At 45.4% G+C, this 13,297-nt stretch overlaps 1 protein-coding gene across 1 annotated transcript in view; it reads right to left on the reverse strand.

Moving 5' to 3' along the window:
• Positions 1 to 13,297, reverse strand: part of LEPR (leptin receptor) — a 90,725-nt gene that overhangs the window by 48,012 nt on the left and 29,416 nt on the right. The window contains exons 5-6 of the mRNA XM_048498469.1: positions 12,066 to 12,335; positions 10,709 to 10,832 (exon numbers count right to left, since the gene is read on the reverse strand). Of these exons, the coding sequence (XP_048354426.1) occupies positions 10,709 to 10,832; positions 12,066 to 12,335 (394 nt within the window). The remainder of the gene's footprint in view (positions 1 to 10,708; positions 10,833 to 12,065; positions 12,336 to 13,297) is intronic.

Raw genomic sequence — 13,297 nt, forward strand, 5'->3', positions numbered from 1 at the left:
CATCACTTTTCAATGTTGCTTAACCTTAGGGGACTCCTAGATTTCTCCCTTTCAGGTGTGGAAAGTTTAAAAGGAGAATTTGGGACTCTTCTAGGTTTAAAATTTCTGTGCCATTGGAAGAGAAATGATGCTGTTTGGAGGTTGGGATTCCAAGCATCACAGCGGCTGCCGGGAAGGGCTTAAAACTCCTGAAGATTTTACCCCAGACTCAGGCTCCATTTTCCCTCTATGCCTCTGCCCAGAGGGGGAGGGGCAGGGGAGGGCAGGACAGGGGAGTCTGCCATCCCCAACCTCGGAGACCTGGTTTTATAAGCGCTAGGCCAGGGGCGGGGCTTGGGGAGGCGTGGCCATGCCCTAGGGGTGGGTAGGGGTGTGGCCCCACCCCTGAACCCCCCATAAAAAATCTATACCTACGTCCCTGATGTGAACACATGTGGTGCAGAGGTGCATGGTGACCCAGAGTGCCTTTGGGGCTCCTGGACCCCCTGAAACCCTATGGGAGGGCTGACTTGAGATGGGGATAGATGACCTCAGAACCACGCTCTCATCCCTTCTGTCTGAAAAGAACTGCCATCCCTTTCCTCCTCCACAGGAGCATGTCATTCAGACCAATGGGCAAATGATTCATTGTAAAGGGTGGGCCTCTTTAGTAAGCCCCCACTTCCCCTCAGCCTAGTGCCCTTCGTCCTAACTACCACTGCCTGGCTGGGGGATGGGCTGGAATGGGAGAAAATCCAGGAAGCAACTGCACACCTGCATAGTTGGCTGTTGCCTCCATGGAGCATTCCATCATAAAGCCACCTCACTTTCGGTGGGTCCTCCTAGCTCTGGGGGCATCACAGAGACAGTTAAGCTCCAATGAAGTCCCAAACCAAATGGGAATACATGGAGTCAAACCTCTATTCTATAAAAAACATTATTTGATCGATGAAAGTCCGTACCTTAAAACTTCAGTGGAACTCTTTCCGCAACAGTCAACAACAATGGGCAACACCTACAGTTACAGTAGACATGACATATTGATTACATACAGACAACCAAATAGAGTCTTTTCATCATATCTGGCCTCCTTTCCAGCCTGGGAGCTGGTAATGGAGAGACCTCATTGGAACAGGAAAGGGGAGTGAATACCATTTTGAGATGCATTTATTTATTTATTTATTTATTTACTTACTTACTTACTTACTTACTTACTTATTTATTTATTTATTTAGGTATACCGCCCAATCCCCAGAGGGCTCTTTGCTAACACTTGATATCTCTTCAAGGATATATTGCCCTAGCCAGATGCTTAAGACTAACAAAATGAGGAGGATATGCAGACATTCTGGCATCATGAACAGATAAGTTTTCTTCTGGTGCCAGGAAGAAAGTAGTCCAAAGGGGACTGAGGCACAGTAAAATTTCAGGTTGGATATAAAATAGAGTTCATTACATGTAGCTAGCCATTATTTAATTCAGTAAAAATCAAAAGGAAAAATAAAAGGAAATACAAGAAAATGTTTTTTTCCTTTTCAGTTACTGAGCCCGGGATGAAATAGAGGATGCTGAAACACTAACAAGGCCAGCCAGAAGCCTGACTTACACAAGGATGGGCCTGATTCCTTTTGCAAATAGTGTCCTGAGAAATGCTGATCTCATCTCACTTTTTCATTAGCATTCCCGAATAGGGCCAAGGTTGTTGGGAGCTGCTTAGCTCCTCCAGGCCTCTGCCCTTCAGGACTTCCCCGAAGTTGACAAGTTTTGCTTTCCATTGCTCTCCATGCTTTCAGTGACTGGAAACCATTTTGGTGTGCCTGTTTCTTCTGCTTAGCCTTCCCCCCCCCCCCACCCATTTACTGCATAGGGACTCTACTGCCTCACTCAGCACCCAGGACCCTACAGGCTGTACCCTCTGTACTCCTAGTTTCTTCTACAATGTCTGCCCATCTTTGATATGCACCTTTCCACCCCCAATACCACTGCTTTGTCTGCTCATAAAGCACTGTTTGCTCCAGTCACTGTTTGCACTTTCATCTGAGGTCTATCAGATCTGGGGCAGATAGCCTGGCAAACTATATAATGTCCATGAAGATATTGCTCCATCATTAGGAAGAAGAACTCAATCCGCTCCACAGACTGCTTTCAGCATCTGTGCAGAAAATGAGGTTTGATCTTTCCCTTCCTCCCTCCAGCAACCCTCCTCCCACCGGCACAGAGTCTCAGAATACAGTGTAGCCTTTGCACACACTTTATTGGGGGGCTATAGGGGCAATGGAGCAGTAAGCCCAGGACTCCATCTCTGTGCCATTCCTGTGTCATTCTCCCAGTGCGGCTCTCCAGTAAGGCAGATGATCAATAGGCTCAACCATCTGCATATCCAAGGGCAGGCTTGTTCTTTGGAAAGACTCTGGGTGACAAAGGCAGTCAGCAGTTGGGGCTGGAGCTGTCCCTGTTGGATCTCCAACTGCAGCAGACAAAGGCACATACAAGCATATCCACAACAAGGTGCCAAGTGCCTGAAGGGTTGTTACAGAGTCCAATTGGGAGTCTTGGGGGGGTGTACTGTGGAATCAACACCACAGCACCACCCCCAGCCACTACCTTACACAATCTGCAGCACCCTGACCTGTCTGTAGATCCTATCCACACCACTAGTAAATCATTGGTCTTCCTCTGCATCTGCTCCAAGAAAGCAGAGGTGTTCCTCCCATTGGGCAAAGTGGGCAGTTGCCCTGGGCGCAGCCCTGTGGGGGGCGCAGGTTTGTTTGTGGGATTTTTTGTATTTTCAGTGTTTTTCCATTTTTGGCCTGCAGAAGGCGCAGCTGCTAGCAGCACCAAAATTTCAGGGATGTTTTTGGAGACTCTCCTGATGCTATCACCCAGGTTTGGTGGAGGTTTGAGTTTCTAGAAGTCCAAAGTTATGGACTCCCCAAAGGGGGTGCTCCCATCCCCCATTGTTCTTGGGGCCAATGGGAGCTAATGGCAGAAGATGGTGGGGGCTTACACCTTTGAGTGGTCCATAACTTTGGGACTCCCCTGAACTACAAACTTCTCACTCTCAAACCTGGAGTGAGTATCATTAAGGAGTCTCCTAAAGATACCTCTGAGAAGTTGAAGGTGCTGCTAGCTTAACTAATTGCACCACCTGCCAGCAGGCACCCCCCAAATTTCCCCCAGATTTTTCCTTTTAATCCCCTCGCCTTTGACAGAGGATTTAAAGGGGAGAATCTGAGGAGTCCCCAGTTTAAAACACCATTACCGCAAGTGATGCTGTTTTCAGGGTGGGAGAGAATCTAAATCCTGCAAAATGAAGATCACTTTCCAATGTTGAATTTGAACTGGGAACCCCCAGATTCCTCTCCTTTAAAGGTAGATTTAAAAAGGAGAATCTGGGCTCCCTGTAGTTTAAAACACCACCATTGAAGTAATGATGTACTGTTTGGGGGGTGGGATTCCAGCATCACTCTTGTTTAAAACTAGGGAGCCCATGATTCTCCTCCTTTTAAACATTAAGAAAGTGATGCTGTTTCCCGAATTGGGGGTACTGGATACAACACCACATAAATGTTTTCATAGAATGTAATAAACGATTTTTAGAAAGCATTTTTGAGAAATGTTTTCAAAAAATTATTTCTGCTGTGTGGCGTGGCTTATTGCTGTGCTCAGATTTGTGAGTTGGGGCATGTTCTATAATGTGATGGTGACTTTGGAAACAACCTGGTGTGTAAAAAAAAAATCATTGCTTGGTCACAGTGGGGGAGGGTGGCTACCCATGGGGGGCGCCAAACTCCAGTTTGCCTAGATACGCCACTGGGCATAGCTACAAGGGGAGTGCGCGTTGCATTGGGCACACGCCTGGGGGGGCATCAAACTCAGGTTTTGCCCAGGGCTCCAGTTTGCCTAGTTATGCCACTGCAAGAAAGAGTTGTTCTCCTGCAAGTATATGTAGCAAGGGTTGCATATGTCAGCCACTGAACATGGTGAGATTGCCCCCCCCCAACTCCCAGTCCAAGGAGGTGCCTAGCTACTGTCAGAGCTGCCAGATCTGTACAGAGATGGCTAACCCAGCAGATAACCTGCACCAGTCCTCATATACCAAATCTCCATGTGTGGGGAGTTGTTCGGGGCTCCTACCAGCCCTGCTAGCAGCCAGACACAGGTAAGAGAGGTAACATGGTCAGGAGACTTACAGCCAAGTGGGAAGGGAAAGGGGAGGAAGAAGGTTCCCTTCGGGGGAGGGCGGTTTATAAACCCAATTAATAAATAAATAATAAATAAATAAGGTTGAGAAAGGAGTCCCCAACCCCCAGCTTACCTGACAGTGTGCATCCACTCTGTCCATTACTGCCAGAGGAGATGGGGTACTTGTAAGGGTTCTGAACTGATAAAGGTGAGCCATAGGGATGTGGTCTTTGCCCTCTAGGCTAGGTGTTTGTGCAAAGTGCTCACCCATTGTGCTAAGTACACTCTCTGTGCTTTTTCTGGTCTCTGTAATGTCGTGCTGCTCACTTTAAGCACTCATGGCAAGTAGCTATGTGACAGCATTCCACGTGGTGCACCTTACCTACTGAGGTGTGCTGTGCCTTGGCTGGGGTATTTAAAGGGCTGGGGGCAGAGGCATATTGGGGGGATATGGCACCTGGGGACAACACCTGCTCCAGGAGTACCCCCAGCCCCTGCACACACACCCTTCGCTCTCCTAGTGCTCAGGGGAAGGACTTGGGGGTGGCTCAGATGGTCACTGCAATGGCAGGCCAGCTCCTGGGCTAGCCTGCTGCCATAGCACCCATCCAAGCCGCCCCCCACCTTGCTAAAGGCTGCCTCCTGCCCTCCCCACGCTTGGACAGGCACCACAGCTACAGGTCGGCTCCTGGCAGCAGCAGGCCGCTCTTGTCACCATCTTTAGGCTAAGGCTTCGGGATTGCCCTACTCTCATTGCACTCCAGGAGTCATTTGGGAACCCCCCCCCGGCGTCCTTGTGGGCAGTACACCCCTGGCTGGGCAGCACCACTGGTTCCTGGAAAGGACAGGAGACATTCCTTGGCTGAAAGGCTACGTGGAATGCACAAAGTTTGTCCCTACCCCGAGCCATTCTCTTTTGTGCAGGTGCAGCACCTTGCATTGCAGATGCACTGGTGCATAGCCACTGCACAGTTGCTCTGGCATGCAAAACTGAAACAGCAGCACTGGGGCTCTGCTCTGATGTAAATTGCCCTTATGCCAGTATATCTGCCAGATACACCGGCATTGGGGTCAGTCCACCCCCTATGCTCCTCTGCCATTGCCATAGAATTGTTAGTCAGTTACAAAATTAGTAGCCTTAATTTAATTAGCAAACTTAATTCAAAATTAGTAGCCTCAATTTAATTAATGGACATAATTCAAACACAATAGGTTAATGCTGAAATGGGTGATACAAAGTATTTTCATTCTCACTTTCTGCCTAAACCTATGAATAATCGAATCATCTTAATAAACCTGTCATTAAAGAGGGGATATATGTATGTAACATATGAAAAAGATCTTGCACAATCCTTATTACTTAAGAAGGCTTCCTGGAACTGAAGTAAAACCCAGTACTGCCCTATATGTCTTTAAAAATGTGCCCCCAGACTTACCTGGGGCACTGTTGGGGCAGGGGAGGAATGAGCAGGTGCTCGCCTCCCTCGAGCCGATCACCCGGAGGTGTTACATGATAGGGGAACCGTCACGTGACAGGGGAGCTGGGTGTGCCTATTTAAGGCAGCGCCCGGCCCAGTTCGGCCTCTTTTCGAGGCTGCAAGCAAGCGGAGCGCTTTGCTCTCATTGCTCTGCAGGGGCAATGCAGGTCTGAACAGTTTGGGCTGCAGCCAATTGCATCCAACTAAGAAATGTGTCAGTGGTCAATGGTGAGCGAACATCCACACATCTGCACACAAAAACTTTTCCATAATACAAAAGATCTCATTCGTTTTAAAACAATATAGGCAAGCTATGGGCTTGTGTTTTGGATTATTTGATTTCTATTTCTAGCCTAACCATTTCAACAAAATAGTTTTATTTTTAAAGATTCCTTCATGGAAAGGCATGGGGAGGATAGAAGAGCATGGATTAGAACAGTGGATACCATTGGGGAATGCATTTGCATTGACAACAAATTTGGGGAAAGCTTTTTGCACATAGAGTCAATCCAATGAAGCCTCACTTTAAGAGAAAAGCTCGCTGTATAACTTCTTGGGGAAGAAACAGGAAAATCACAAACGGAACCTGAACCAACTTCAGATAGGACCCAAAAACATGCAGAACATTTCAAAAGTGCAGTAGCAATAAATCCAGGAATAATAAGACATGCGTAACAGCCCACAGGCATAGCATGAGCCTTTTTCAAGCTGTTTTTTCTATGGTGCTGTGGCCCTGAATAGGGTGGGTGGGTGGGTGAATCAATCAAAACACCATTGCTGTTTCTATAGTATTTCAGCAATAGACGATACATGAGTGTTCTCAAGGCCATGTTTTACCCACAAAGTTAGCATAGTCTTGGTTTGAGACACCCAAAACTTGCTTCTGCATAATTTTTTCCTAACTGCAAAAGAAAAAAACACTATAATGGCATACCTTAATGACCAGGATTCAGTCCATTCTATTTTGATTTTAGAGCAGAATTTCTCATGGAAAAGTTACCCTTCATTGAAAAAAAATCTTTAAGGATAAGGATTTTGTGCAGTATCAATTTAGTAGCGAGATGGATGCCAGTCACATCCATCAGCTGTGCTGTGATCAGACATACACTGAATGTAAGATGTACAGTTAAGGCAAAAAGGCCTATGTGGCAACTTGTTTTGAGCACTAATACAGTCATAGAGTGCTAAAAGCATTAGCAACCCTGGCTGGCTCACTCCACCCTATTGCCAGCATATAGCACAGCCCTAATTCCTATTTCCTATTCTATTAAAAGCGCAGTTCTTAATTAATGTAGAGGTAGGCTAAATATGATAGACATTCCCCTCCCCACAAAAACAATTTTAGAAAACCAATCTTTAAAACAGGAATTCATAACAGAAACTTCCAGCCATGGAATTCAATGAGATTTGAACACAGTGGGAATATGGGCAGATGTGAACAAGGTGCAATTCAACAAGGATAAGTGCAGAATTCTATATCTGGGTAACAAAAATGAGGAATATGAATACTGGATGGGAGATACATCTTTGGGTAGCAGTGCAGGTGAATAAGAACTTGGGGTGAACCATAATTGAACTATGAGCAGCCAGTGTGATGCAGCAACAAAAAGGCTAATGTGATATTGGGGTGTATCAACAGAGGCATAACACCAAAATTAAAGGTCTCATAGTCCCTATCTACACTGCATTGATCAGGCCATACCTGGAATATTGTGTGCAGTTCTGGAGGCCTCATTTCAAAAAGTACGTGAGCAGAATGGAGTGGGTGCAGAAGAGAGCAATAGGGATAATCAGGGGACTAGAGACCAAGTCCTATGAGGAAAGGCTGAGGGACTTGGGAATATTTCGTCTGGAGAAATGGAGGTTGAGGGGAGACATAACTGCTTTCTTTAAGTATGCTGTCAGAGGAGGGCAGGCAGCTGTTCCTGTTGGCAGCAGAGGACGGGACTCACAATAATAGGTTTAAGTTGCAGGTAGAAAAGTACCTGCCAGATATTAGGAAAAATGTTTTTACAGTAAGAGTTGTTCAACAGTGGAATTAGCTACCTAGGGAGATGATAAACTCCCCTTCACTGGAAGTCTTTAAGCAGCGGCTGAACAAACACTTGTCAGGGTTGCTCTAGGCTGGTACTGCTTGGAGCAGGGGTTGGACTTGATGGCTTGTATGACCTCTTCTAGCTGTATAATTCTAGGTTGGGATTTACTGTGCTTCAGGGACTCAACCATTGTTCTTAACTTCTCCTGCCTGACCTCAGATTGTTTAGAAGAAGTTATAAATACCTAAGATGTTACCAAAGGCATCCCCAGCAGCCAAATATGTATAATCCTTTTTCTAATATTTTATATTTTTTCTACAAAACTATATTGGTTAATAATTTTTGTACAAAAGCCCCAAAGGGAAAAAAAGTGAGATGGTACAACTAAAGCAAACAAACCACAGCTGATTTTGCTTAGTAGGAAAAAAGGGAAAGTGGCAATTGGAACATTCTACTATTTCTCCTTGCCAGCATAAGAATGCAGATTCAAACCAAACTGCTGAGTTATATTTTTTTATTCTGTTTATCCAAATCTGATCCAAGGAAACATGACTTTTACAACTTTATTAAAGTTCAATAGTTTCATTCCTGTTCCAGGATCTAATATTTGTCCATGCAACATGAGGCAAAATGTGTGTAACTGCTATGGCAATGCCATTCCCTGAGTGCAGTTCTTCACATTTTATGTTACAACTGGGGTACAAGTAATTTTGTGGGGACATCTCATTTTTCCTTTCCCAGTATTACCTGTTTAACCTACCCTGAAAACCCCACAGCCACATTTTTTCCTGCTTCCTTTTCTCCCTCATACCTTCACACCTCATCAGCTTTCCCTCCTTCACTCTCTGGCAGTCTCCGCCCAAGCATGCTGTGGCCCAGTTGTGTGGTGCCAGCTGGGCCCAATTGCACAATAGAGAACCTGCAAAGATTGGGCACTTCACTTTCCACTGTATCTCCCTTCTCATTTCCTCTTTCTTTCTTGCTGGCAGTCCTCTCCTGTTCCCCTGCTTCCTCATTTCCTTCCTACCCATGCCCCTATATTTTACCTGCCTGCCATCTTTAGCTATATTCATTGTTTACTTCATTTATTTCTGCCTTCCTCCACAGTGGTGGATTCTGCACAGGACATTATAAAAACCATTTTGTGGTGGAACTTCACACAGATCCTGTTCCCACAACAAGTTTGTCCTGTTTTATGCCTGTCAACCCAGTATTTTCAAAAATTGCTAAACTAACAATCCTTGTGCACAATTCCGGGTTGGAGGCACTCCAGCATGAACACAATAGGCAGGAGACACTTTGTTTCCCTCCCTTCCACCCATTAACTTTAGGTTCCACGGTGTTCACTGTGCCAGGGGGAATCTGCCCACCTGCCATTCTGTGCAGGTCACACAGAACGTTGTTAGCAGATTCTTTGAGCACCCAACAGTGTAAAAAAGGCCCCAGGCATGTTTTCTCCCCATGGCAGTGAGTATGATCGCCATATAGATCTACAGCAACACATCCATTGTAGGAAGGTCCTTTTTTCTTTTTCTTTCATGTGTTGCACATGCACAGCTACACAGGTGCACCTGATTGGATTGTGGGAGAATTGGCATGGCTATGGAGGTTCATTTCTTTATGCCTGTGCAGCTACGCATGTGTTGCAGGAAATAAAAAAAAGAGAAGCATCTCCGTGCGAAGGTGTGAAAGCAACCGGATTGTTTCCAAGGGCTCCAGTCGCTGCCTGAACAGGTGAAGGGCACACATGAGAAAGGGAAAAAGGAAAACAGGTTCTTTTATAATGATGGCAACCTATCTATATATATAAAAAGCTAACCATGCATTTGTTCCTCACGCCCTAACGTGGAAACGGCTGGACGATTTGCCCCCAAATTTTGCCACACCACCGGTGTCCATTCTGGGCAGGTTTCTGGACCATCACCGGGCTGCCAGGTCCCACCAGAGCCCAGTAAAACTCACATTTAGGGAAAGCCATGGCAGACCAATGAGGGGCCACCGTATCGCAGGGGTGGACCAATGAGGGACCGCCGTATCGCAGGGGGACGTGCCTTGCCCGCCTTCACCTCGCGGTGCATGTTCATGCCGGCCAAGCCACCCTGCTGCGAAGCGTTCAAAGCAAAGGCTCAGGAACCGCCGGTCATCCTCTCCCCTTCCTCCTCCCTTTCGCGCCACACTCACCACCATCAGCATGCTGGAACAAAGCCATCGAAAATCACCAGGACAGGAAGAAGGAGCGTGCCAACCCAAGCTGCTTGGAACAGCCGGTACGCCATTCCCCTTCCTCCTCCCTTCCCATCCTAACCCCCGCCCCCCGGAAAGCCACAGTGAAGCGTGACCGGGTCTGCTAGTTATATATATGCTATGTGGAATCTACCAGTGGGAACCCAAAACAACTTTTATCATTCTCATTTCCTCAATTAGGTGAAGGGGCAGTGTGGCCTCTATTTGTGCCTATCTGCTTTCTCCCTGTCCCCTATCATAGTTCCTCCATTTTTACCTTACAGTGGGCCTATAGCCTCTTTAAATTGTGTTTGTCTCTCAAAGATCTAAAGAAGCTTTTCTTGTGGCAGTGAGCTTCCCTGGCCAGCCTTAGCTCACTGTGAGCTTTGACCTCTCCGATGGATGGCCTACAGTGACTAGGGAACCAGTTCAAACACACCAATAATAACTGAAGGAATGTAAAGTGCCAGATGTCAGTATGATGATGAAGGCTAAGTTGACATTGAAAGACCTAAAAGTAAATGATTCCACAAGCAGAATAATGATAGAAGAGACATTTGACCTGCCTAAAATTAAACATGCAAATTGAGAAAGGTATACCAAAGAGGATAACTCTTATGTTAACCATTTGCTTTTAAAGTTGGAAATATTGGTCTAACTCATAATTCTTCCACCTTTCACATCCATAAACACACAGAAAAATAAACTTGCAAGTAAATATTGAACTCTAAAACATAATACATACTTAGAGTTACAGAATAGAAACTTGTTTCAGAAAATTTCAAACTTGGCATACATTATACTTACAATGTATATAAGAGATTAACTGTAAAGTCTTCATTTCGATAAGATGATTTACTAGATAATCCCACAACACAAAACAACTCCTCTGAGCTTACTGTAGTCCAAAATTGTAGATTCCATATTGAATCTAAATAGGAAGTTAAACATTATTCAAAATCTTCTCATAAATTAAGGCCACTGAAACACTACTAATACTACTATTACTACTACTACTACGGATAATAATAAAGTAATATAAATTTTGAAGAAACTAATAGACAGTTTATATATCCAAATAAATAGCCAAGCTGTTATATTATATTGCCTTAGCAGGAGCAGCAGCAGCAGGCGGCCATTGCTTTCACATCCTGGTGGGCCACTGTGAGTAGCAGAGTGCTGGACTAGATCACCCATTGTGGCTCAGAGCTAAATCATACAACCACTAGGCAAATGATAGGGAAAAGTCAACCAACACAAGCTCAAGCTTGTGGAAAGTTATTCATGTGAAGTCACACAGTGAACTCAGCACTGATCAGGTTTTGATACCCAATCTCAACTATCCACACTCTACAATAGCAAATAGGCATCAAAGGTTTTAGATGAATAAACTGGCTTGTAACAGAAGCTTGTGTGGTAAACTATTCCATATTTTCTGGCTTCTTGGCTTGCTATGATTAATTCCCTTCTCTGAATGATTATATGGTTCCCACTTTTTATCAATTGGCCCCACCCAGTTCTAAAACATGCTCTCTTTACTTTTACTGTCTCATTCCAGTTTCGCTGCTGTTTCCTGTGGTTTTTCAAATCAAGCTATACTCCAGTTCCAACTTCTGCGGATGGCAATGTGGCTAGAAGGTAAGACCATGGCTTGGGCTCAAACCATGTTTTCTGTTGGATGATGGGTATTATCAACAGTGGAGAAATGGAGGCTGTTTTCACTGACTCCCTCCTCCCACTGCAGCATCCCCCCCCACCTCATACTCATCACTGTTCCCTGACCCTTCAACCAGCAATGAGAAAAGGAAGGCAGGAAAATTCTGATATTCTCACTGAGTGATACTCACACTAATTTGGATCAAAGCCCAGATTTCTAGATTTCTTTATTATTGATTGTGGCAGTCTTGATTTTATATTTGCCTGACATCAGGTTTGACAATAGGTAGCAGGTACTCTAGGATTTCTCAAATCAGTGGTGGGATTCAAATCATTTAACAACTGGTTGTTTACAAGCACAATTTTAACAACAGATTCTGCCGAAGTGGTGTGAACCTGCTGAATCCCACCACTGTCTCAAATTAGCTCAGATCATCCCCACCTCTCTAGCTGTGTTACTTTGCATTGTGATTCAGGGGCTATTTGAAAATATCTTCTACAAGCATACCTATTTGGTGAGTTTCCATCTCTGCAGTGTATACAAAGCAATTAACGTATGTATCAGTCCAGTGACAACACAAAAAGTAATCTTCAGCCACCAGTGCTGTTGCATTTGCTTTAGTTGGATCATATTCTTCATTTGAGCTAGGACTATGTTCTGCAATTCCAACAGACAAAGGAAAGCCAGAATTCTTCCCAGTCGGTTCACATGGTAATTGATTGGTTTGTGGAAGAATCCGATATACCATGCAATGGGAAATTGCCACTTGAAGAAAATCTAGGGGCACAAAAAGAAAAAAAGATTTAAAGTTGAAAACTTCAGTTTGGAGGGAGCATTTATTAGCAGAAGACAAATTCCAGGCAAGAAACAAAAATTTCCAAATATATGTATAAAATCATGAAAATGCTTCTGTTGGGGCCAGGGACATAGGTATAGATTTTTTATGGGTGGGGTTCGGGGTGGGGCCACACCCCCACCCGCCCCTAGCGCATGGCCACACCTCCCCAAGCCCCGCCCCTGGCCTAGCGCTTATAAAAGCAGCTCTCCGAGGTCGGGGATGGCAGACTCCCCTGCCCTGCCCTCCCCTGCCCCTCCCCTCTGGGCTGAGGCATAGAGGGAAAATGGAGCCTGGTCCAAAATCTGAGTTTTGCGCCCCCCCCCGCCCCCGGGCAGCTGCTGTGATGCTGGAATCCACCTCCAAACAGCATCACTTTCAATGGCATTTAAACTAGAGAGCCCAAATTTTCCTTTTAAATCCACCTTAAAGGGAGAATCTGGGGCCCCTAGTTAAACAACATTGAAAGTGATGCTGTTTTGGGGTGGATTATCCCCCACCCTGAAACAGCATCACTTTCAATGTGACATAGTGGTTAAGAGCAGGTGCATTCTAATCTGGAGGAACTGGGTTTTCCTGCTCTGCCACTTGAACTGTGCAGACTTATCTGGGGAATTCAGATTAGCCTGTGCACTCCCACACATGCCAGCTGGGTGACCTTGGTCGCTAGTCACAGCTTTTCGGAGACTCTCTCAGCCCCACCCACCTCACAGGTGGGGTGTTTGTTGTGAGGGAGCAAGGGCAAGGAGATTGTAAGCCCTTTGAGTCTTTCCTACAGGAGAGAGAAAGGGAGGACATAAATCCAAACTCCTTCTTCTTCTTCTAAACTGAGGTACTCTCTGATTCTCCTTTAAATCCATGTCGCAAGAGGGTGGATTTTAAAAGCGAGAATCTGGAAAAATTG

Source organism: Sphaerodactylus townsendi, linkage group LG05 (assembly GCF_021028975.2).
Source record: "Sphaerodactylus townsendi isolate TG3544 linkage group LG05, MPM_Stown_v2.3, whole genome shotgun sequence".
Classification (NCBI taxonomy): Eukaryota; Metazoa; Chordata; class Lepidosauria; order Squamata; family Sphaerodactylidae; genus Sphaerodactylus; species Sphaerodactylus townsendi.